This window comes from Quercus suber, unplaced genomic scaffold, assembly GCF_002906115.3.
Source record: "Quercus suber isolate HL8 unplaced genomic scaffold, Cork oak 2.0 scaffold_611, whole genome shotgun sequence".
Taxonomy (NCBI): Eukaryota; Viridiplantae; Streptophyta; class Magnoliopsida; order Fagales; family Fagaceae; genus Quercus; species Quercus suber.
Genome location: NW_027070054.1, coordinates 164180 through 182985, shown reverse-complemented (window position 1 = coordinate 182985; position 18806 = coordinate 164180). Strand labels below are relative to the sequence as shown.

The window sequence follows — 18806 nt, the reverse complement described above, 5'->3', positions numbered from 1 at the left end:
TGGAAATTTTCTTGGCAGTGATTTTGAATTTTGAAGGTTTGTTTAATTTGTTTTTCCTTCTCATGCGTGTGAATGGATTTATATACATACACGTGTAGTAGAGATATGGATTTCAAATAGACAATTACTGGAAGAACTTAATACTTAATAGGGACACAAAGCTTGACATTAGAACTCTGTACCGTCACCATTGTGCATCATTGGCATGACAGTTATTTTACAAGTACAAGTTTTTGTGAGATAAGGGGTAAGGATTAATATTTAAGTCTTTAAAAATAAGTTTTACACACACACACACATATATATATATACACACTTAAATTAAGCTAAAATAGAATTTTTATTTCAAATAAAAAAGAAAGTTCTATCATCAGATCACGATAACTTGCCCTCTATATATAAATTGAAGTGCATGAATACAGCATGAGGCAAGACTCCACAAAGCATCCAATTAGAGCCGGACTGACAAACGTTGACATGTGCCCCCTACCCTCATGAAAAGTAAAACTCTCTTTTTTTTTTTTTTTTTAATTAATTTATTTATAAATTTTAACAACAAACGTAAATAGAAAAGACATTGTAATAGGTTCTTTAACACATTTAAACCTTCTTATATATCAAAACATAACTTGATGCTCTCTTAAATCCTAAAAATAATCGATGATTGATTTTGCATTGATTTCGTAACAATTTCCTTATACTTCAAAGTTAGAGACATTTTGTGTTATAATTTAACTCAATTGATAAAGTCTGTTGTCCTCGAATAAAAGATTTAGAGCTTAAACCTTACCTACATTCATGATGGGCATGATGGATAAATCCTAATGGCTTGAAATCACGGAAATTAAAAATTAGAAAGAGGAAAAGCAGAAGGACTAATATGGACGCTACCCAATATAGCAAGAAAAATGCCAAAATTGATGAAAATGATACCTAATTTGATTGGGATGATGATGAATCTAGATTGTGACTGAAATCTAACTCAATTAATTGCACAAATGACATTATACTATTCAGTGGAAGAATCACCACACATTAATGACATGGACCTCAAATGCACTAAAATAATTTCATGCATGTGCAAGATACATTTTGATATTTAGAAATTTTTTATATATTAACAAAATATAATCAAATTCAACCCCAAAATAAAAGATGCCTTCCTATCAAAAAAATAAATCATATACTATATAATAAAAGTTAGGCTTAGAAGCTGTGGTTGTGCCAAGTGACTTCACCAAATTGCAAAAAAAATTTAGATTTTTAGATTTTTCAATAAACTCATGGATAAATCGCAAATTACACCTCTAAAGTTTGGAGGTGATTGGATTTTACACCCCGAAGTTTCAGAATTTGGATTTTACATCCTAAGGTGATTGGAGGTGATGCTTGGATTTTTCACCCTGACATTTTAGAATTTGGATTTTACCCCCTATGTTCTAGAAGTGTTTGAATTTTACTCCCTAAAGTTTTATAGTGTTTGAATTTTACACCCTAAAGTTTCAAAATTTGGGGGTGTAAAATCCAAATAACCCTAAACTTTAGGGGGTAAAATCCAAATTTTGAAATGTCGGGGTGTAAAATCCAAACACCCCAAACTTCAAGGGGTAAAATAAAAAATCTGAAACTTCAGGGTGTAAAATCCAATCACCTCCAAACTTTAGGAGTGTAATTTGTAATTTACCCTAAATTCATTCACTTAAACTTTTAGATAAAAACAAAAAGTTTTTGATCTTTATCAACTTCTTTGGATAAAGTAACAATAAGTATTCTAATGAACTTCTTCTTCTTCTTCTTCTTCTTCTTTTTTTTTTTTTTTTTTTTTTTAAAAAAAAAAAATTTTTTAAAGTAACAATTTTACTAGCTTATGTTAGTATTTTATTTATTTATTTATTTTGGGACAAACATTTGTCATGCATCATCTATTTCCTAATAATAAAGTAACAAATTTAAAAGTATTATTCTTTCTTCTCAAAATTTTTTTCTTCTGGAATAAATAACAAAAAAATAGCTAATATGTATTAACTTTAAAGTAAACTAAAAAAAATTCTAATAACAATCTAATAACATTAACAATTTTTTTGGGATAAAGTAAAAAAAAAAAAAAAAAACTAATATGTAATTAACATAAACTTCTTAATTACGTAAACTCATTTTTCTTTCTGTTCATATCAAGTTATCAACTTCTTCACAAATTAAAATTATCTAATATAAAAGTAGGGATATATATACAGTTTAGTATATTTTTCCCTTTTCCTACCGTACGGTTTCTTGATGTATTTTTTCCTTCTCATACTTACCTTACCTATGAAACTTGCATGTATGTATTTGCCTTCTTCTTTTTGTTTTTTCATAAAATTCCCTTCTTTATTTTTTTTTTCATCAAATTAAATATGTTTTGTGTGCAGGTTTCCTTTTGTTTAAGTTATTTTTGTTAAATTTGATCTAATTTATATGCTTATTATGGTCTTCAGAATCAATTGTATATCTTCCATGAAAACTAAAAAAATTAATTTTAACAAAAATCTTATTCACTTTTTGAAAGATCTGTTTTCCAATATGTGTAGATCTCACAGGTAGCCATGAGACCAAGATTTAAGCATCCAAAACCATGATAATGAACATCACTCCACAAAGAATGGAGACAAAAAATTGATTAAATATAAAAAGGGTGATGTAAAAAAAATGGATATTTAAGGTGATGTGAAATCTCCATGACTTCGGTGCCTCCCCCTTGTTGTCAAAGTTAATTCAATTTTCATGTGAGTATCTTTACTTTAACTCTAATTCCAGATTTTTTTTTAATGTTTAGAAATTAATATTGTTTGTAATTATTGAATTCAGAGTTTCTTTGTGTCTATATATTTATGTGTGTGTTATTGTGAATTTTTCTTTCATTTTTTTTTTAATTTTATAAATTTGGGTAGTTTTAATTTGTAAATTTGGGATGATTGCTTGGGGTTAAAGTAAAAATATTAGGTCAATTTTAATCATAATTCATGCAATAATAGGGTGTTATATGTTGATATTAATTTTATACTTATTTACATTAATTAACATAAACATCTTAGCATGTTTAGTGTTGATATTAATTTGATACTTTGAGATGCAAGCGTTTCATTATAATTAAATATAAATGTTATTATGCCGGTATGTTATAGTTATTATTTGTTGTTTCTCACCCTACCTCACTTCAATTGTTATTTGAATAAGTAAAAGTCATGTCTTAGTCCGACCGGGTATAGCATTTCTCTTCAATTATTAATTAGTGTTTCTCAATAAAATTATTCATGTTATAAGTTTATGACCAAAACCGTACAAAGCGTGGCCCGTTTACTAATAAAAGCTTTTAGAAATTTAAAACTTGCCATAATCTTTAAAATATTTTTACTATTTTATTTTTTATTAAATTTGATTATCGTGGGTTCCGGTTAGCTCAACTGGTAAAGTCTCTGATGGTTGTATAAGAGATCTGGGGTTTAATTCCCGCCTACACAAAAAACTGAGTGGTGTCTTGGTTTGATGATAAAGAACTATTATCATAAGCGGACGCTATAAGTTGAAGCGTTGCGGAGAACTCCTCGGAGATCTTCTTCCCTCCGCGGAGAACTCCTCCATTGAAGTGTTGCGGATTAACTTAGTCAAATTATGCAAATATAGGTTATCACAATCAAACAATCATATCAAGTATATATAGCAGCGAAAATATAAATAACACAGAGATATGATGACCCAGGAAACCACACCGGTAAAAACCTGGAAAGGATTTAACCTAACTATCCTCAAGGTAAACTTGAATCCACTATCTTGAAAGAATCGAAGTTCACCCACTAGTAGAACTTACTGATACGACCACGTGCAAGTTCCGAGACCACGAACTCCTTCTTTCTTAGATTCTCTAGTAAGTACAAGTGTTGGGGACATATTTTTATGTAATTGGCATATCCTTTAATAAAACACACTTTACTTGTATTTAGGTAAATCTAAGTAGGTTCAAGATGATCATCACAAGTGGTTAAATTGAAGACATGAAGATTACTTAAGAACTGCTTAAGAAAAGTGCAATCTACAGGTCTCGATATCTCCTCGACAGAAGCTTAATCTGTCGAGATTCATTAAATCTCGATAGATGTCTCGATCGATCGAGCTTACGGATTTTCAGATTATAGCCAACAATGTTTTATTCTAAAAGGCTATTTGTTTATGGGTTTGTATAATCCTTATTGGACAAGGAAAAGCCCAAGGCTTGTGTAAACCTATTTGGAATAGGAGAGCCCATTAAGCTCCTATTTAAAGGAGGTGGGAAAAAGAAAAACCTAACCCTAGAGAGCTTCATAAGGTTTTCTTTTTGAAACCCTAGCCTCCTCCTACAGAAGAAAGAGTTCTTGCTGCGTTTCTTGTACGCCTTTGGGTTTTGTAACCGAGCAAAGTCTCTTGCACCAACATTAAAGATCTTATTGGTGTTTCTAAGTGAAGCTGCTGCAAATCAACTACAACAATCAAAGGGTTGTTGTGGAGTTAGTCACGTACTGGGATTCGTGCAAAGGAGTAAGCTGCGTACTGGGATCCGTGCATCAAATTGGTTAGTCACGTACTTGGGAGCCGTGCATCAAAAGGGGGAACTGTTACTACAGATCAAGTCCAATTGGGTATTGGGGTAAGGATTCAACTATAGGTTGGTAAGGTACTTGGGATTCCTTTACTTGTAACCGCTTGATTTGATAATAGTGGAGTTTCGGGAGTGGTGACCTGAAAATCACCCGGTGGGTTTTTGCCGTAAGAGTTTTCCCCATTCGTAAACAAATCACCGTGTCATTTAATTTCCGCTGCATATTTAGTTATTTGGTGATTTGTTTGTGCTTCCACGTATTTGCATGTTAAATTGATTAATTAATAACTTGGCTAATTAATTAATGGGATAATTACACTTTACCCACCTGTGGTTTGCCTCTAATTCTATGTGCCTACCCGTGGTTTCAACTTTGACACTTTGCCCACCTGTGGTTCTCACCGTGAGTGTGCCGTAACCCACCTCTCCACTTTCCGTTACTCTAACACAGTATAACTAAAAAAAAAACCCCAAAATGGATCAAAACACTCTCACTCAAATCTTGAACATGAAGAACATACCCAAATTTTGAAACTTGAGTTGGTTCACTAAACCCAGAACACGAAGATTAACCAAAAACTAAACTCAGATTTTTCTGTTTTTCATGTTCAAACTAATTGTACCCAAACTAAACCCACAATCATGTTTTGGGTTTAGTGAGTCTGAAGCAAAGTAGAAGAACATACCCAAAAACTAAACCCAGAAATCTTGAAGATTAACCATAAATTAAATTACAAATTTTAGAAATCTAAAATCACAAAGAAAAAAAAAAACAAAATAAAAAATGAAACTGACCTTCAGGCTGATCATTCTCGGAAAACAAAAAACGAAACTGACCTTCGATTGAACATAACCCACAACCACTGCAACCGAAGATTAAAACCAAATCAAACACACCACAGATTTCTTTATCAACAATGGCGATTTTCGAAGCTAAGAAGAAGTGTGGAACGCTTGGATTCTGGTATTGCCTCTTCGCGATTTTGATTTCTATCGGGAATTGGAATTGCAATTACGCCGCGAGATCTGAGAAGGAAATCAGGGAGAGGTTCTACGGGAGCTTGTTGAACTCGTCCGCACCGGATTCCAGTGATGGTAGCATAGCCAAAATGTTCGATCAGGTCCTCGAGAAGGATTTCTCCTCTTCGTGATTTTGATTTCCACCGGGAATTGGAATTACGGTTGCTCCGCGAGATCTGAGAAGGAAATCACGGAGAGGCTCTATGGGAGCTTGTTGAACTCGTCCGCACCAGATTCCAGCTATGGTAGCATAGCCAAAATGTTCAATCGGGTCCTCGAGAAGGAGTTCTCCTCTTCATGATTTTGATTTCCACCGGGAATTGGAATTGCAGTTGCGCTGCGAGATCTAAGAAGGAAATCAGGGAGAGGTTCTACGGGAGCTTGTTGAACTTGTCCGCACTAGATTCCAGCGATGGTAGCATAGCCAAAATGTTTGATCGAGTCCTCAAGAAGGAGTTCTCCGAGAATGATCAGCCTGAAGGTCAGTTTCGTTTTTTGTTTTGTTTTGTTTTGTTTTTTTTTTTCTTTGTGATTTTAGATTTCTAAAATTTGTAATTTAATTTTTGGTTAATCTTCAAGATTTCTGGGTTTAGTTTTTTGGGTATGTTCTTCTACTTTTCTTCAGACTCACTAAACCCAAAACATGATTGTGGGTTTAGTTTGGGTACAATTAGTTTGAATATGAAAATCAGAAAAATCTGGGTTTAGTTTTTGGTTAATCTTCATGTTCTGGGTTTAGTGAGCCAACTCAAGTTTCAAAATTTGGGTATATTCTTAATGCTCTTCATGTTCAAGATTTGAGTGAGAGTTTTTGATCCGTTTTGGGTTTGTTTTTTACTTATTCTGTGTTAGAGTAACAGAAAGTGGAGAGGTGGGTTACGGCACACTCACGGTGGGAACCACAGGTGGGCAAAGTGTCAAAGTTGAAACCATGGGTAGGCACATAGAATTAGAGGCAAACCACAGGTGGGTAAAGTGTAATTATCCCTTAATTAATTGGTTTAATCACAATGGGTCATTCAGTTTGTGGCCTATCAAGTGGTATCAGAGCAGGCACACTCTGATTAGGGTTAATCTTTGCTGTGTGATCCATTGACCCCTGTTGTCATGGAAACTCTTGATTGTTTTGATTTGCATGATCTTATGTTGAATGATGATGATGATATTCAAGATGCCTATTGTAAGCTTTATAATTTTTGTATGAAATCTCTTGAATGTTCTACAAAGTTAAAAGCTAAATTTAAAAAGATCAAACTTGAAAAAGATGATTTGATTGCAAAATTGGATGAAGCCAATAATTTGAATGAGAATTTTAAAAATCAAATTTCATCTCAGGTGGACAAAATTAAGAGTTTGGAAGAGCAACTAGTTGAATTTAAAATTGAAGTTGAAAAATTAATTAGTGCCAAGCTTGTTGTTGAGCCTAACTCAAAAGAAAAAGATTTTTATATTCCCCCATTTAAAAGGAATAATGAAGAGTTGAAGGCTAATATTGCTAGGATAGACAAAGGTAAAATTTCTGATATTAACGCTGAAGTTTCTAAACCTATGTCTAAAACTCCTCCTAGGTTGAATAAAAATTCTGAATTTGTCCCCATTTGTCATCATTGTCATATTGTTGGTCATATTAGGCCAAATTGTCCTAGGTTGTCAACCTCTAAGGTTAGACCTCCTTCTAGGAAGCCGAGTAGCTTTAAAACTACTTATGTTTGTCACCATTGTGGTGATTCTGGTCACACTCGCCCTAATTGTTTCAAGTTGTTTCCTCATAAGCGAGTGTCCAATAGGTCTCATCCTTTGTCTAAAGGCTCTGTACCTATTTTTGGTAAGTTATTAAAAGCTTTGAGCTTTTTGACTCAATTTCAAGGGAATTCTAATTCCTCTATGTCCTTTAGTAATCATACTAAGACACGTGCCTTTTCATCTTCACAGCTAAAGACTCGTGCTGTGTGGGTGATAAAGGATCCTAAGACTTAATTGTCTTTTCTATTTGTCCTCTGCTTTAATTCTTTCTATCTAAAGTAGGACTCTCTTTGCTTGATTTCTTATCTGCTTTTGGAATCATGCCTTCATGCATTTGCATCTTTCTTTCATGCTCTCATTTTGTTTAACATGTTTTTGTTTGTTTATTTTCAGTTTTGTTTATTTTTGTTTTTCATAAAAATAAAATAAAAAATTTTTTTGGAAAATTGAAAAATACAAAAACAGTGTGTGTTTTGTGTACTTTGGTACTTGTGTACCTTGGATGACCATTGAAACAAAATTTTCTAAATTTTGTATCTTTTGTAGCTTAGATGAGCATTTCCATGCACAACTAAGCAAGTGAGCTTTGTGGCTTTTGTTTGTGATGAGTAAGATTAAGTCATCTATTGAACTTAACACTCATATCACTCTTTTTGACGGGTAGGATTAGAAAATCCTAAGAGAAATGCATTAATAACCATTTCACCGTTGTTGCCTGCCAATCATAATATGACACCCGTATGCTTCGGCATAGCAAAAGTGTAGTGTCAAGGACACCTGTATGCTTTGGCATAACAAAAGTGCAGTGTCAAAGATATTCATATGCTTCGGCATAGCAAAAGTGCAATATCTATACTTAACATGTTGGGTATTTTCTTTTCTCTCTATTGTATGCCCATGCATGATATGCTTAAAAGAAAATATGCAAAGAAAATAAAAAGCAAAAAGATTAAAATGGTTTAAATATGATTGCAAGCGTGTTTTCTAAGAGATGTGAGAATTATAGGATGTAACTCAAAGGTGATAGTCCCTATCAAACAGTTATGATTGTGTGTGAGTTAAACTTATTTTCTCATATCTCAGATCGTCATAACATGAATACACATATGCAATCTTGCGATGTTTTTCACACACAACACGCAATATTATTTGCTACTATTGATACATGTGCAGGTACAATGTGATTTGGCCATCACAAGTGTTTACATGTGCTAATGTATACTCACTAAATTGTCTTGACTTGTTTTTGAAAAATAAAATTGGTTAGACTTGTTTAGTGTGTGTGTGTGTGTTTTTGAGGATCCATGTGCTTAAAATGGTTGATGAGAGATGATTTTGAGAGTTTAATATGTTGATTGGATCATTGGTTGAGGTGCATGTTGGATTGCATTCATGTCTGTGTTTTTCACTTCTCGAAAATCTGTTTTTAAAAACTAGCTCGACACCTCCTTGATACCTTGTTATATGTCGAGCTTCTCAAGCCTTTTTCTTATTGCAATCTCGACACCTCCTCGACACCTGGTGGATCGATCAAGAAAGTTTCTGTCTCCTCGAAAGCTTCTCGACACCTGGTGGATCGATCAAGCTTCTGTTTTTTATGTCTTTGCCTTCTTTCTCGACACCTGTCTCGACACCTCTCGATCGATCGAGATCCCCTTGCATGCATTTCATTTTTTTGTTTTGCATTTTTTTTTGTGTCCATAGCATCTTGTTTTTCTTTTTCTTGTAGGTCTATGGTTCCTTGTTCTCCATATTTCCCTCTTTGTCAGTTTTCTATCTGTCTCCTGTCATGTCTTTTGGCTTTTTATGCCCTTTGACAATCGTGTCAAAAAGGGGGAGAAATTTGAGAATTGAATGTCATTCCTCAGGGGGAGTAATAAACTTAGGGGGAGAACTTCATGTTAAAGGGAAGAAAGTTTTTGATTTAACTATCTTAGGGGGAGAGTTAGATTGATACACATTGATATTGATTTATATTTTGTGTTGTGTATCTTTTGGTTTTGTAATCATTTACATACATCATGTGTTGTTCCTATATTTGATGATGATGTATGTGTTTCACTCTTTTTCTCACATATGTTGTTTCTTTTCTCTCTTTATACACATGTTTCTTGTTTATTTAACTTGTCATTATTTTCCACGTGGTACCTTGATGTATTTTGTTTAGTGCCTTTCAGGAAAGACAAGTTAAGGCCAAGTCAAGATTCTGAACCTTCTTCTTGTAGCAACTTCCAAGGTTCAAATCTTTTAGACTAGACTTATTTATTCTGTAATCTTGAGTAGAATGTATTCTAAGATATTCAATGTACTCTTGTGGTTTTGTCACAGATTGTCAAATGTATTCTAATCCATTTGCCGTCTAGCTAGGAAAGCCGATCTAATGTCTAGCACAATGAGCATGAATCATGGGTTGAAGTCTAGGTGAGGGGAGTCCCAACCCAACTCCTAATGGCACAATAAAAAACATCATAAAATGGTTCTCATTTCACGTTGGGATTTGGACATGTCGCACATATCTGGCTCATGAAAAAACAAAAAACAAACAATTGACTGTTTTTTAATACTTTTTAATATTCCTCGTGAAAATTCAAAATAGTATTAAAGACTATTTCTTATTCTATTCACTCCATTTAATATCGATTCCATTTGACATCACACTTGCGTGAGTCGTGACGCTTCAAACTAAGATGTGCAAACCGTGTTATCTCTCTCTCTATATATATAATTATATATATATAAATGAAGGTTGAAGCTTTATTAGCTAACGCTCGCTTTACTCAAGAGACTCTTCCGTAAGAGTTTTTCATTTTTTTGTTTGTTTGTTTGTCTTTCTTGTTTTCGAGATTTGAGAGAAATAGCATTGCCGAAGGCCAAAGAGATCATCGTCTCTGGTGGTAAGGTCAAGGCATGTAGTCCAGACTTATTCAATTGCTTCGGGTTTCCTTCAACCACTATGCCTGCCATGCGCTATGGCCTATGGGAACCCGACGCCCGATCGAATACGTCTCGACTACCTTCCTTGTTCTTCACCGCTCAACCTCATGCACATCCTCTAACCAGTCACAGTTCAGAGAAAGCCACTCGCATTGGCACCACTTACTTGAGATTTGAGATACATATGATACTATAATATGAAAGTATTAACTTTTATTTAATCACTCTATTGTATTTATCTGTTTGTATTTTTTCACGAGTAAGTAATTATGTAGTATTTCAATATAGAATAATTAAATACAGTTTATGATTCTGCTTAACTGCCTCAAGGCCAAATATTTTTAGTTTTAATCTTAATTAATCCATTGGTAAACATCATAAAGGTTGGTTGCAGGTTAATCATATCCGCATTTAGAACAAAGCAGAGCCCAAATCCTTCCTGCATAGCTGCACTAAAAACAGCCACAAAGAGTCATGATGTAATCTGCTAACTCAGATATATATTTCATATATTTTATTTATCTATTAAGTTTTTATTTATTTTTTCCCATGAATTATCCATTTAATGATTTTTGTTAGTTCATCAATTCCTTTCCTCACTTAATAATTGGTATCCCTTGGTCACCAGTATTGTCTTGACATCGAATGAGGCCTATACTACTTGATCATAGGCTTCACTTACCTTCGAGACTGGAAAAAATTAAATATCCTTGACACAATCCTTACCATAAAGTTCAGAATTCATTTCCACCTCCCCTGTAGCAAGTTTAACTTATTAGTAGGGTCGTTACAAAGTTGTGATAGGAAATCAGTTTGGTTGATTTATTCCCCATTTCCAACTCTTCATGTGGCTTGACAAACTAGCAAATCTCTCTCTGCAATAATTTTACTCCGAACCTAAGAATTAGTACTCTTGGATTGGCTGGAAACGATATATGTTTTCTGGAAACTATTTTGTTTTAACGAGTCAAAAATAAAAAAGTTTGGATTTTAGCATTGTGACAAAATCATTTGGAAACAAAGTTTGGTTCATTAATTTAAACTTCCTCAACCCTAGACCCCTTTCAATTTTTCTTGCTTACAACAATAGAGAGGGGAATTGAATTGGGGTCCTTTCCATAAACAAAACTCTTGATAGCTCATTCATTTTTAGAAGTCATAAGGTTTCCATTAGTTACATATTCGATTGTGCAATGAATGAATACACAAACATACTTTTCATGCTTGCTTGAGTATTAGCAATGTGATTCTCCAGTGTCATGCCAAGAATAGCTAGGATTTTTAATAATATACCATTTGTCTGTTGAAAAATATAAAATTCAAGTTATTGATTTGAAGTTGATGCTTTTTTTGAAGTTGAGCTAGCTCATGAATAACTCTACTCCAAATGATAGTTTGCAACCTTTACTTTCTAATTGTAGGAGCCTATTGAATGAATTCCTCGACATGAAGATTAAGTGTATCTTTTGAGAAGCTAGCTAATATATTTAAGGACGCCCTTACCATACGTAGAACTTCTCTCCCTAGCACTTTTGTTAATTTTGTTAACTCACCACTTGTGAAGGAGAATCTATCAACCATCATTGTTTATGGCCATGAGAAACCTAGCTTCTCTTCGAGCATGAAGCTATTCAATGGAGGAGTTCTTCATAGAGGGAATTAGAACTGTGTCTCTTCTCTTCCGCAACTTGCTTCATTGCGGTGCTACGCTTCTTCGAACCCATTTTCTCGGGTCTGCGACTTTGATGGCAAATCTGACAGCAGCTGCCAATATCAAATGGGCAAGACAATAGTTTTTTTTTTTTTTTGTTGTTGATTATTTTGTTTTGAAAATATGAGTTAATAGGGTTGTGATCCAGTGTATTGCTATCTATTCTTATATTTGTACAAATCTGAGGTAGAGAATGTAAACAACGGTTTTTATACCACATAAGATTTGAATTTAATCTCTATTTTTAAGGCCGTAAAGTTGTTAGAGATTAAATTCTATAAGGATGGGGTGTAAAATCTATGTTTTACACCATCTAATAAGTGATTGCCATGTTAGCATTTTACTTAAAATTTAATACATCCTAACCTACCCAATAATATCTCAATAAATTTCCAATTTGGTTGGATTTATATATGGGTATATGAATTGATTGTGTGTAACTGTATTTATTTTTAAATATATGATAAGATGATGTGGCATATTGGGATTGGAGAGTAAAACATAAGTTTTACACCACGTCCTTATAGAATTTAATCTCAAGTTGTTATTAACAATATTATGTGGGGTTTATAAAAAAAAAACAATATAATGGGGGTGCCTAATTAAATAGAATCGACCTTCCTATTAAGGATTATATTGATTTATCTGGTTACTTCTTCTTCAGGTTCAAATAAACTGAACTCCTGTTAATTAGATAAGACCTTGTTTCATATATAGCATCCTTTTCAAAGGAATAAGAATTCATCATCAGAAGGAGGACGATAAGTTATAATTGTCTTCCTCAAGCTTCCTTCACTTCCACAGGCAATTTTGATATAGCAGAACCAAGCAATAGCACCTGACTAGGAAGAAAAATTCAATTATATATATTGAACAAAGAGACTAGGCAATATATCTTGGAAAATGATCAGTACGTTGTTCACAAACCAAGAACAATCAATCTCATTAATTCGATCCAGGAAAACTAATACATAGGTTCCAATCAATCCTTTATTTTCGTGTCCAAAAAGGACTGACCGTAAAGGTCCATGCACACACCAAATCGCATTACAAAGAAACAGAACTTATAAAACAAACTGCCGGCCAGAGCACATGGGTTGCGGAAGAGTTGCCGGAAAGGAATCATTTGGTAGTGAGGGAGAAATGACAAAACGAATTCAGGTGCTAAGACTATGAGCCCCCTTGAAATAGATAGACGATGAAATGATGATCACGATCTGAAAGGTCGTAATTTGCTCTTAATGTAGCTCGGGGAAATTAAGAAAATATAGAAGATAATAAAAAACAGGTATATGGGGCAAAGCCAGCCAAACACCATATTACTACGAGCAACAGAATCGAGTACTGATTTTTCATCCAAGACTGCTCTTATGCCGCTCGCAAAGGCAAAGTACATCGATAAAAGGGAGATCATACTGAGAAACACTGCTAGTGGCTGTACTATTTTCTGAACAAAGGTCATTTTCTCAATTGCAGGCATAGCAAAGTAAATAAGCAATGAGGCAGCTGAGGAACCAAATGAGAACGTATCATACATCAGAAAATATCCGAAGTCTCTGCTTTTAACTAAATTTGCCTTCCCATGGCTGTCGTACCCACCAGGCACTTGGAAGGCTGCTGCGAAGGTGACAGTTGTAACGAGTGTCATTACCACTACATTGTATTTTTTCAATTCCTCAAGATCTACAATATTATTGGCTGCACCCGTTCCTCCCTGGACCTTTGCAGCATGTCCTTCATTCTCAGCAATCTGCTCTTCCGTAGTCTCTCTCTCAACCTCTTGCTCCAAACTCAGAAAATCTTCGCCTCTATCCCACCGCATTAACATGAGTTTTTCTGACTGCAAGTAATTAGAGGGAAACGTAACACTTTTTTTTTTTTTGGTAGTAGAGGGAGGGAAACGTAACTGACAGATACCTAAAGTTGTAAATTAATTTCTATCTTGGAAGTTGGAACATGCACGGGTCTCTACGCGGTCATGCCTATCTTATCAGCTTAATTGATATATTTATTTGCTAGATTTAATTTTGAACATTTTAATCCATATGTAAGGAGCTTGTTGGGGGGTGGGGAAGGAAACTTTAAACCGCATATATATTTAGATTAAATTAAAGTTAAATTTTTATTTTATATTAAAAAAAAAAACCTTCTCTCTCTAACTATTTACTATAACGAGTTCATTTGACAAATCAATATATATGGAGATGCTATATTATAAATTTCAATTAAAATTATTACACATTTTTTTTCATTGAAATTATGAGTTCAATAAATATATGTATAACAGGTGAGGGTAACAAACACTACCCTACAACCTTAACATTTCCAACCGTTGTGCTATATATGAATCACTAAAAAAAATGATTCAATTTTCAAATCACTTTTATATTGTTATATCAAATTGTAAATTTTATGCAGCAAAATTTTTAATATTTTGGCATCTTTCTTTGACAAAATATCATATCCTCTTCCTTTTACTTTGTTCTAAATTTAGAACCTAATAATTTTGGTCATTATTTAATAATATTTTATTATGATTGAATTTGTCTACAAGACTAAGCTTCAAATATACGTGATGATGGCCTCTCCTTAGTGTACACACACACACACACACACTCATTTGAGATGCACTTATAAGTCAACATATTGCTTATTTTTCCTACTAGTCGTGGGTCCCACATGAGTCACATATTTATTTCATTTAACTTTTTCTTATTTTTCATATTATTTGTGGGTTCCATGTGATTCACATACTTATTTTATTTTATTTTTATCTTTTATCCGTATTTTCAGTAAAAAAATTAGATAAACTGTTTCCAATCAGATAAGCTTATAAGTTAGGTTTTTGTTTGTTAACTTTTATGTACAACTTTTTAAAAATTAATTCTTCTTACTTTTTTAGAGTACAAGTATATATGCTTTAGCATACTTTCACATCAAATGTAAGTAATAGAATTATTTGTTAATTTAAGTGGGATAGTATTCACATCAATTTTAAAATATGAATATCTCCCCCCTCTATAATATTTTCAAAGGAATTCAGAAGAGTGACATTTTCCCAAAGGGGTTTAGATCACTGTGTAATTATTACTTATTGTGAAATATAAAAATTATAATTACAAAAAAAAAAAATTTAAAAGTAAAAAGGAATTTTTTTTTCCTAAGAAATAAGAAGGTAAGAGGTTAAAAAATAATTTGTCATCTTAACTTATAAATTTAGAGAGTAGCAATTGCACCCATTCAAATCTTTCTGAAATTGTTTCATTCATACTAACCATACATATAGTTTGTTTGGACTTAGAAGTATGTAGCTAAATGATTAAATTTATCATTTCTTAATAACTTAAACTTTTAAGAGAATTGATAATTAAGAAATATATGATTAAATAATTAAATTTATCATTTCTTAAAAATTTAAAATTTTGCAAAAAAGGGTAATTTAACATAGTTTTACGAGGCTTACCATTATTTCAATCCACCAAAGTGCCAATATTTGAGTCCACCAAAGCAGCTTATCTAATTGAAGAATGTCAGCAACGGTCTTCCCTTCCTTGTTCGTAGCCCTTTTTTCAACTCTCGTATCATCTGCAAGCAATATCAATACTTTGTATCTCCTTTTGATGGTAGCAAGATGCATAGCCGTGTTTCCTTTTTCATTTTCTTGGTCATTTATGAGATCCCGAAAAGCTGAAGATGAGAGCAATATTTTCACTGCTTTTGTCCTTCCACTTTCCGCCGCAAGATGAAGAGCTGTCCTACCTCTATTATCTAACAATTCACAAGTATATGGAAATGTTTCAATGATTGCGCTCATCACATCACAATGTCCTTCCCTGGCTGAAATGTGAAGAGCAGACATGCCCTGAATGTCCCGCTTGGAAGCAAGGGAAATATTATTATTTTCCAAAAATAGTTTGACAACTTCGAAATTGCCAAAATATGCAGCATAATGCAGAGGAGTCCAGCCAAAGTCATCAGCTTTCATAATTGCGTTCGGAAATTTGTCCAACATCTTGCGCACAAAATCTACAAAGGGCAGAGAATCATGTTGTTAAGAATTAGCTATACCCATCCCAAAGCCTAGGCTCATAGACAATATCTTGTTTTTAGGGGATGAGAGGTGAGAAGCTCGAGTATACTCAAATATAATTTTCATTCATTTCCGTAGCTCCCCATCCATTCCTTTTAGGAACTAGTGGGTTCCTAACACAAAAATAAGGTAAAGATCATAAGAATAGCAACTCGTTTTAATCTAATTAGTTTCTAGCCCAAATCCGACCTAGTTCGAAATCCTACTAGATCAAATCTAAATTCAATTGAACTGACCCGTATGTCAGGACTCAATTCTGTCTATATTATAACAGAAACATAGAAAAACCTTGTAACAGTATGATAGAACAAAAAGAGAGAGCGAGTATATACTATATATCCCTAAGGGAGATGGATTACCTGCTCCGGTAATGTCGAGTCTGCGTGTGGATCCAAAAATGTTCCAGCAGGTTTGTATATTCTGCCGCCAATCATTGCGAATGGTTTTAAACCGACTTTCTGTATGAAATAACCAAGAATAGCTGATGATACCCGAAAACAAAACAATTAAATTAACTAACACTAAAGTGTATATAGGAGAAGAAAATATTGCAAGTTTTCTCATACCATCATAAAATATCAATTTTGTTAATGACAGATTTGGCTTCCTATTTTCATAATTTGGTGTGTGCCAGTGGTTTTTTCCTTTTTTTTTATATGGTGGTGGGAGGGTAATTAGTAGTTACAATGGAATAGACAAATTTCTATTAATTTTTTTTAGTCAACAAAAAATAAGAGAAATTACATTTTATCCCTTAAACTATACACATTTTATACTTACCCATTAAACTATAAGAATGCATACATAAGTCTCCTAAATTATACCATTTTTTACATTTACTTTCCCAAACTATAGAATTCATACTTTACCCCTTTAAACCATACTCATTTTACATATACCCCATAAATTATGAGAATGCATACTTACTTCTCTAAACTATTATTTATAGAATTAATTATCTATTTTATATTAAATTTTATTAAAATATTATTTTTTTATCAATTTTTAATTACATTTTCAACAAATCTCAATATGAGTAAAGAAATATTAAAAAATAGATTTGCATATGAATAGTATTTGTGTATATTTATGAGGTTATTGTAGCTCATGACATCTTATTTTATGAAAATTTACATGGACTTATGTGACTTGTGAGTGATTTTTGAGGTTGCAAGTCCAAAATTTATCACTTATGGTATTATATATGGACTCACGTGGAAACACAAAAGAACATAATTAAATTTTGGCAAAAAAAGAAGTATATATCATCCAATATATATATATATAGCAAAAGAAAACGTCTAGGAGACATAGTTGAAGATATATACTCACTAATTTCTACGCGAATGACTGCAGCATGCAAGACATTCATTTTGTTCCTTCCCTCGTCGGAGCATTCTGAAATATCTAGGATACGAAGGGCAATTTCAAAAAATCCTCGATCCACTGCCTGGAAGAGTGGGGATTCGCCAGCTTTATTTGTAATTGAAGTCAACCCTGGCTCTTTCCTAATTAGCAAATCCACAATGTCATTATGACCATGTTTTACAGCAAGATGCAGTGCAGTGTTCTTCTCCTCATTTTGCGCTTTTAGTAGCAACCGTTTCACTTCAGCTTCTTGGTCTATTGCACGAGTTATTAGAAGCTCTGACATATAAAGATACCCTAAGCTTGCTGCAATATGAAGTGCTGTGTTGCCTTTGAAATTTGTCGCATGCAAAGGTGAATGTGGATAAAGCGAATCGAGGACGCTTTTCATAATCTGAGCCTGTCCAGATTTTGCTGCCACGTGAAGAATACAATTGCCACTCGGTGTCACGTGCTCAAGACTTATTAAAGCCCCATCACTAATTTCTCTATTGAAACTGTCAATATTCCCAGAAATTGCATCATCGAACAGTCTAGCGGTATTCATTGCTAGTTTCTTTGAATCTAAACAGTGGCTTTGTTTCACAAAGATAGCTATAAACTATAGTCTGTGTCAATGGCGGAGCCAAAAATTTGAGTCAGGGACAAGATTAAAAAACAAAATTGAAAGCAAAGAATTAATCTAAAAAATATTAATCAATATTAATAACAAAGTAAAAAAGCAACTATATGCTAATGTAATTCTCATACACAATCTAATATAAAATATAAAGTTTAATTTATTTTTTCACACTGAGTTTAATTTACTAAATTGTCCTTACAATTTTTCATATTTTGAAATCGTTGTATAATTTCTTCATACTCAATAATCTTAAATATGTCTTTATCAATATATGTGAATAAACAATTATTTATCCATTGATCTCCCATTCGATTGTGTAATCAATTATTAATTATATTCATTGCTGAAAAATTCTTTCAACAATAGTTATTGCAACTGGTAAGATTCATGCCAAGATCACAAACAAGTAAAACAATGGATATAAAATATCATTTTTCATCTCTACCATTATTTTAATTTGGAGTGTAGGTCTATTTATGTGTAAGAGAAGCTACTGTGGAAATTGAAAAAAAAAAAAAAAAGAGAGAGAGAGAGAGAAAAGTTATTTGCCCTTTCATGTAGGGGCAAATAAGACATTTTGGTACAATACAATAACATTATTAAATGCAATTCGCAATTGGCCTATATTTATGGCAATTGGCAAATCAATATATATTACAAATAATAATATATTATATGGATTTACGTAGATATTAAATGCTATAATTTA

General features: G+C 33.0%; 1 protein-coding gene across 1 annotated transcript; it reads right to left on the bottom strand.

Annotated features, from left to right (window-relative positions):
- Positions 1-12798: 12798 nt before the first annotated feature.
- Positions 12799-18079, bottom strand: LOC111997505 (ankyrin repeat-containing protein At5g02620). Its single transcript, XM_065765153.1, has 5 exons — positions 17440-18079; positions 16467-16565; positions 15481-16043; positions 13333-13857; positions 12799-12855 (listed from the first exon to the last, which is right to left on the bottom strand). Exons 1-5 carry the CDS (start codon positions 18020-18022, stop codon positions 12799-12801), a joined length of 1827 nt encoding a protein of 608 aa, XP_065621225.1. The 5' UTR covers positions 18023-18079.
- Positions 18080-18806: the final 727 nt, after the last annotated feature.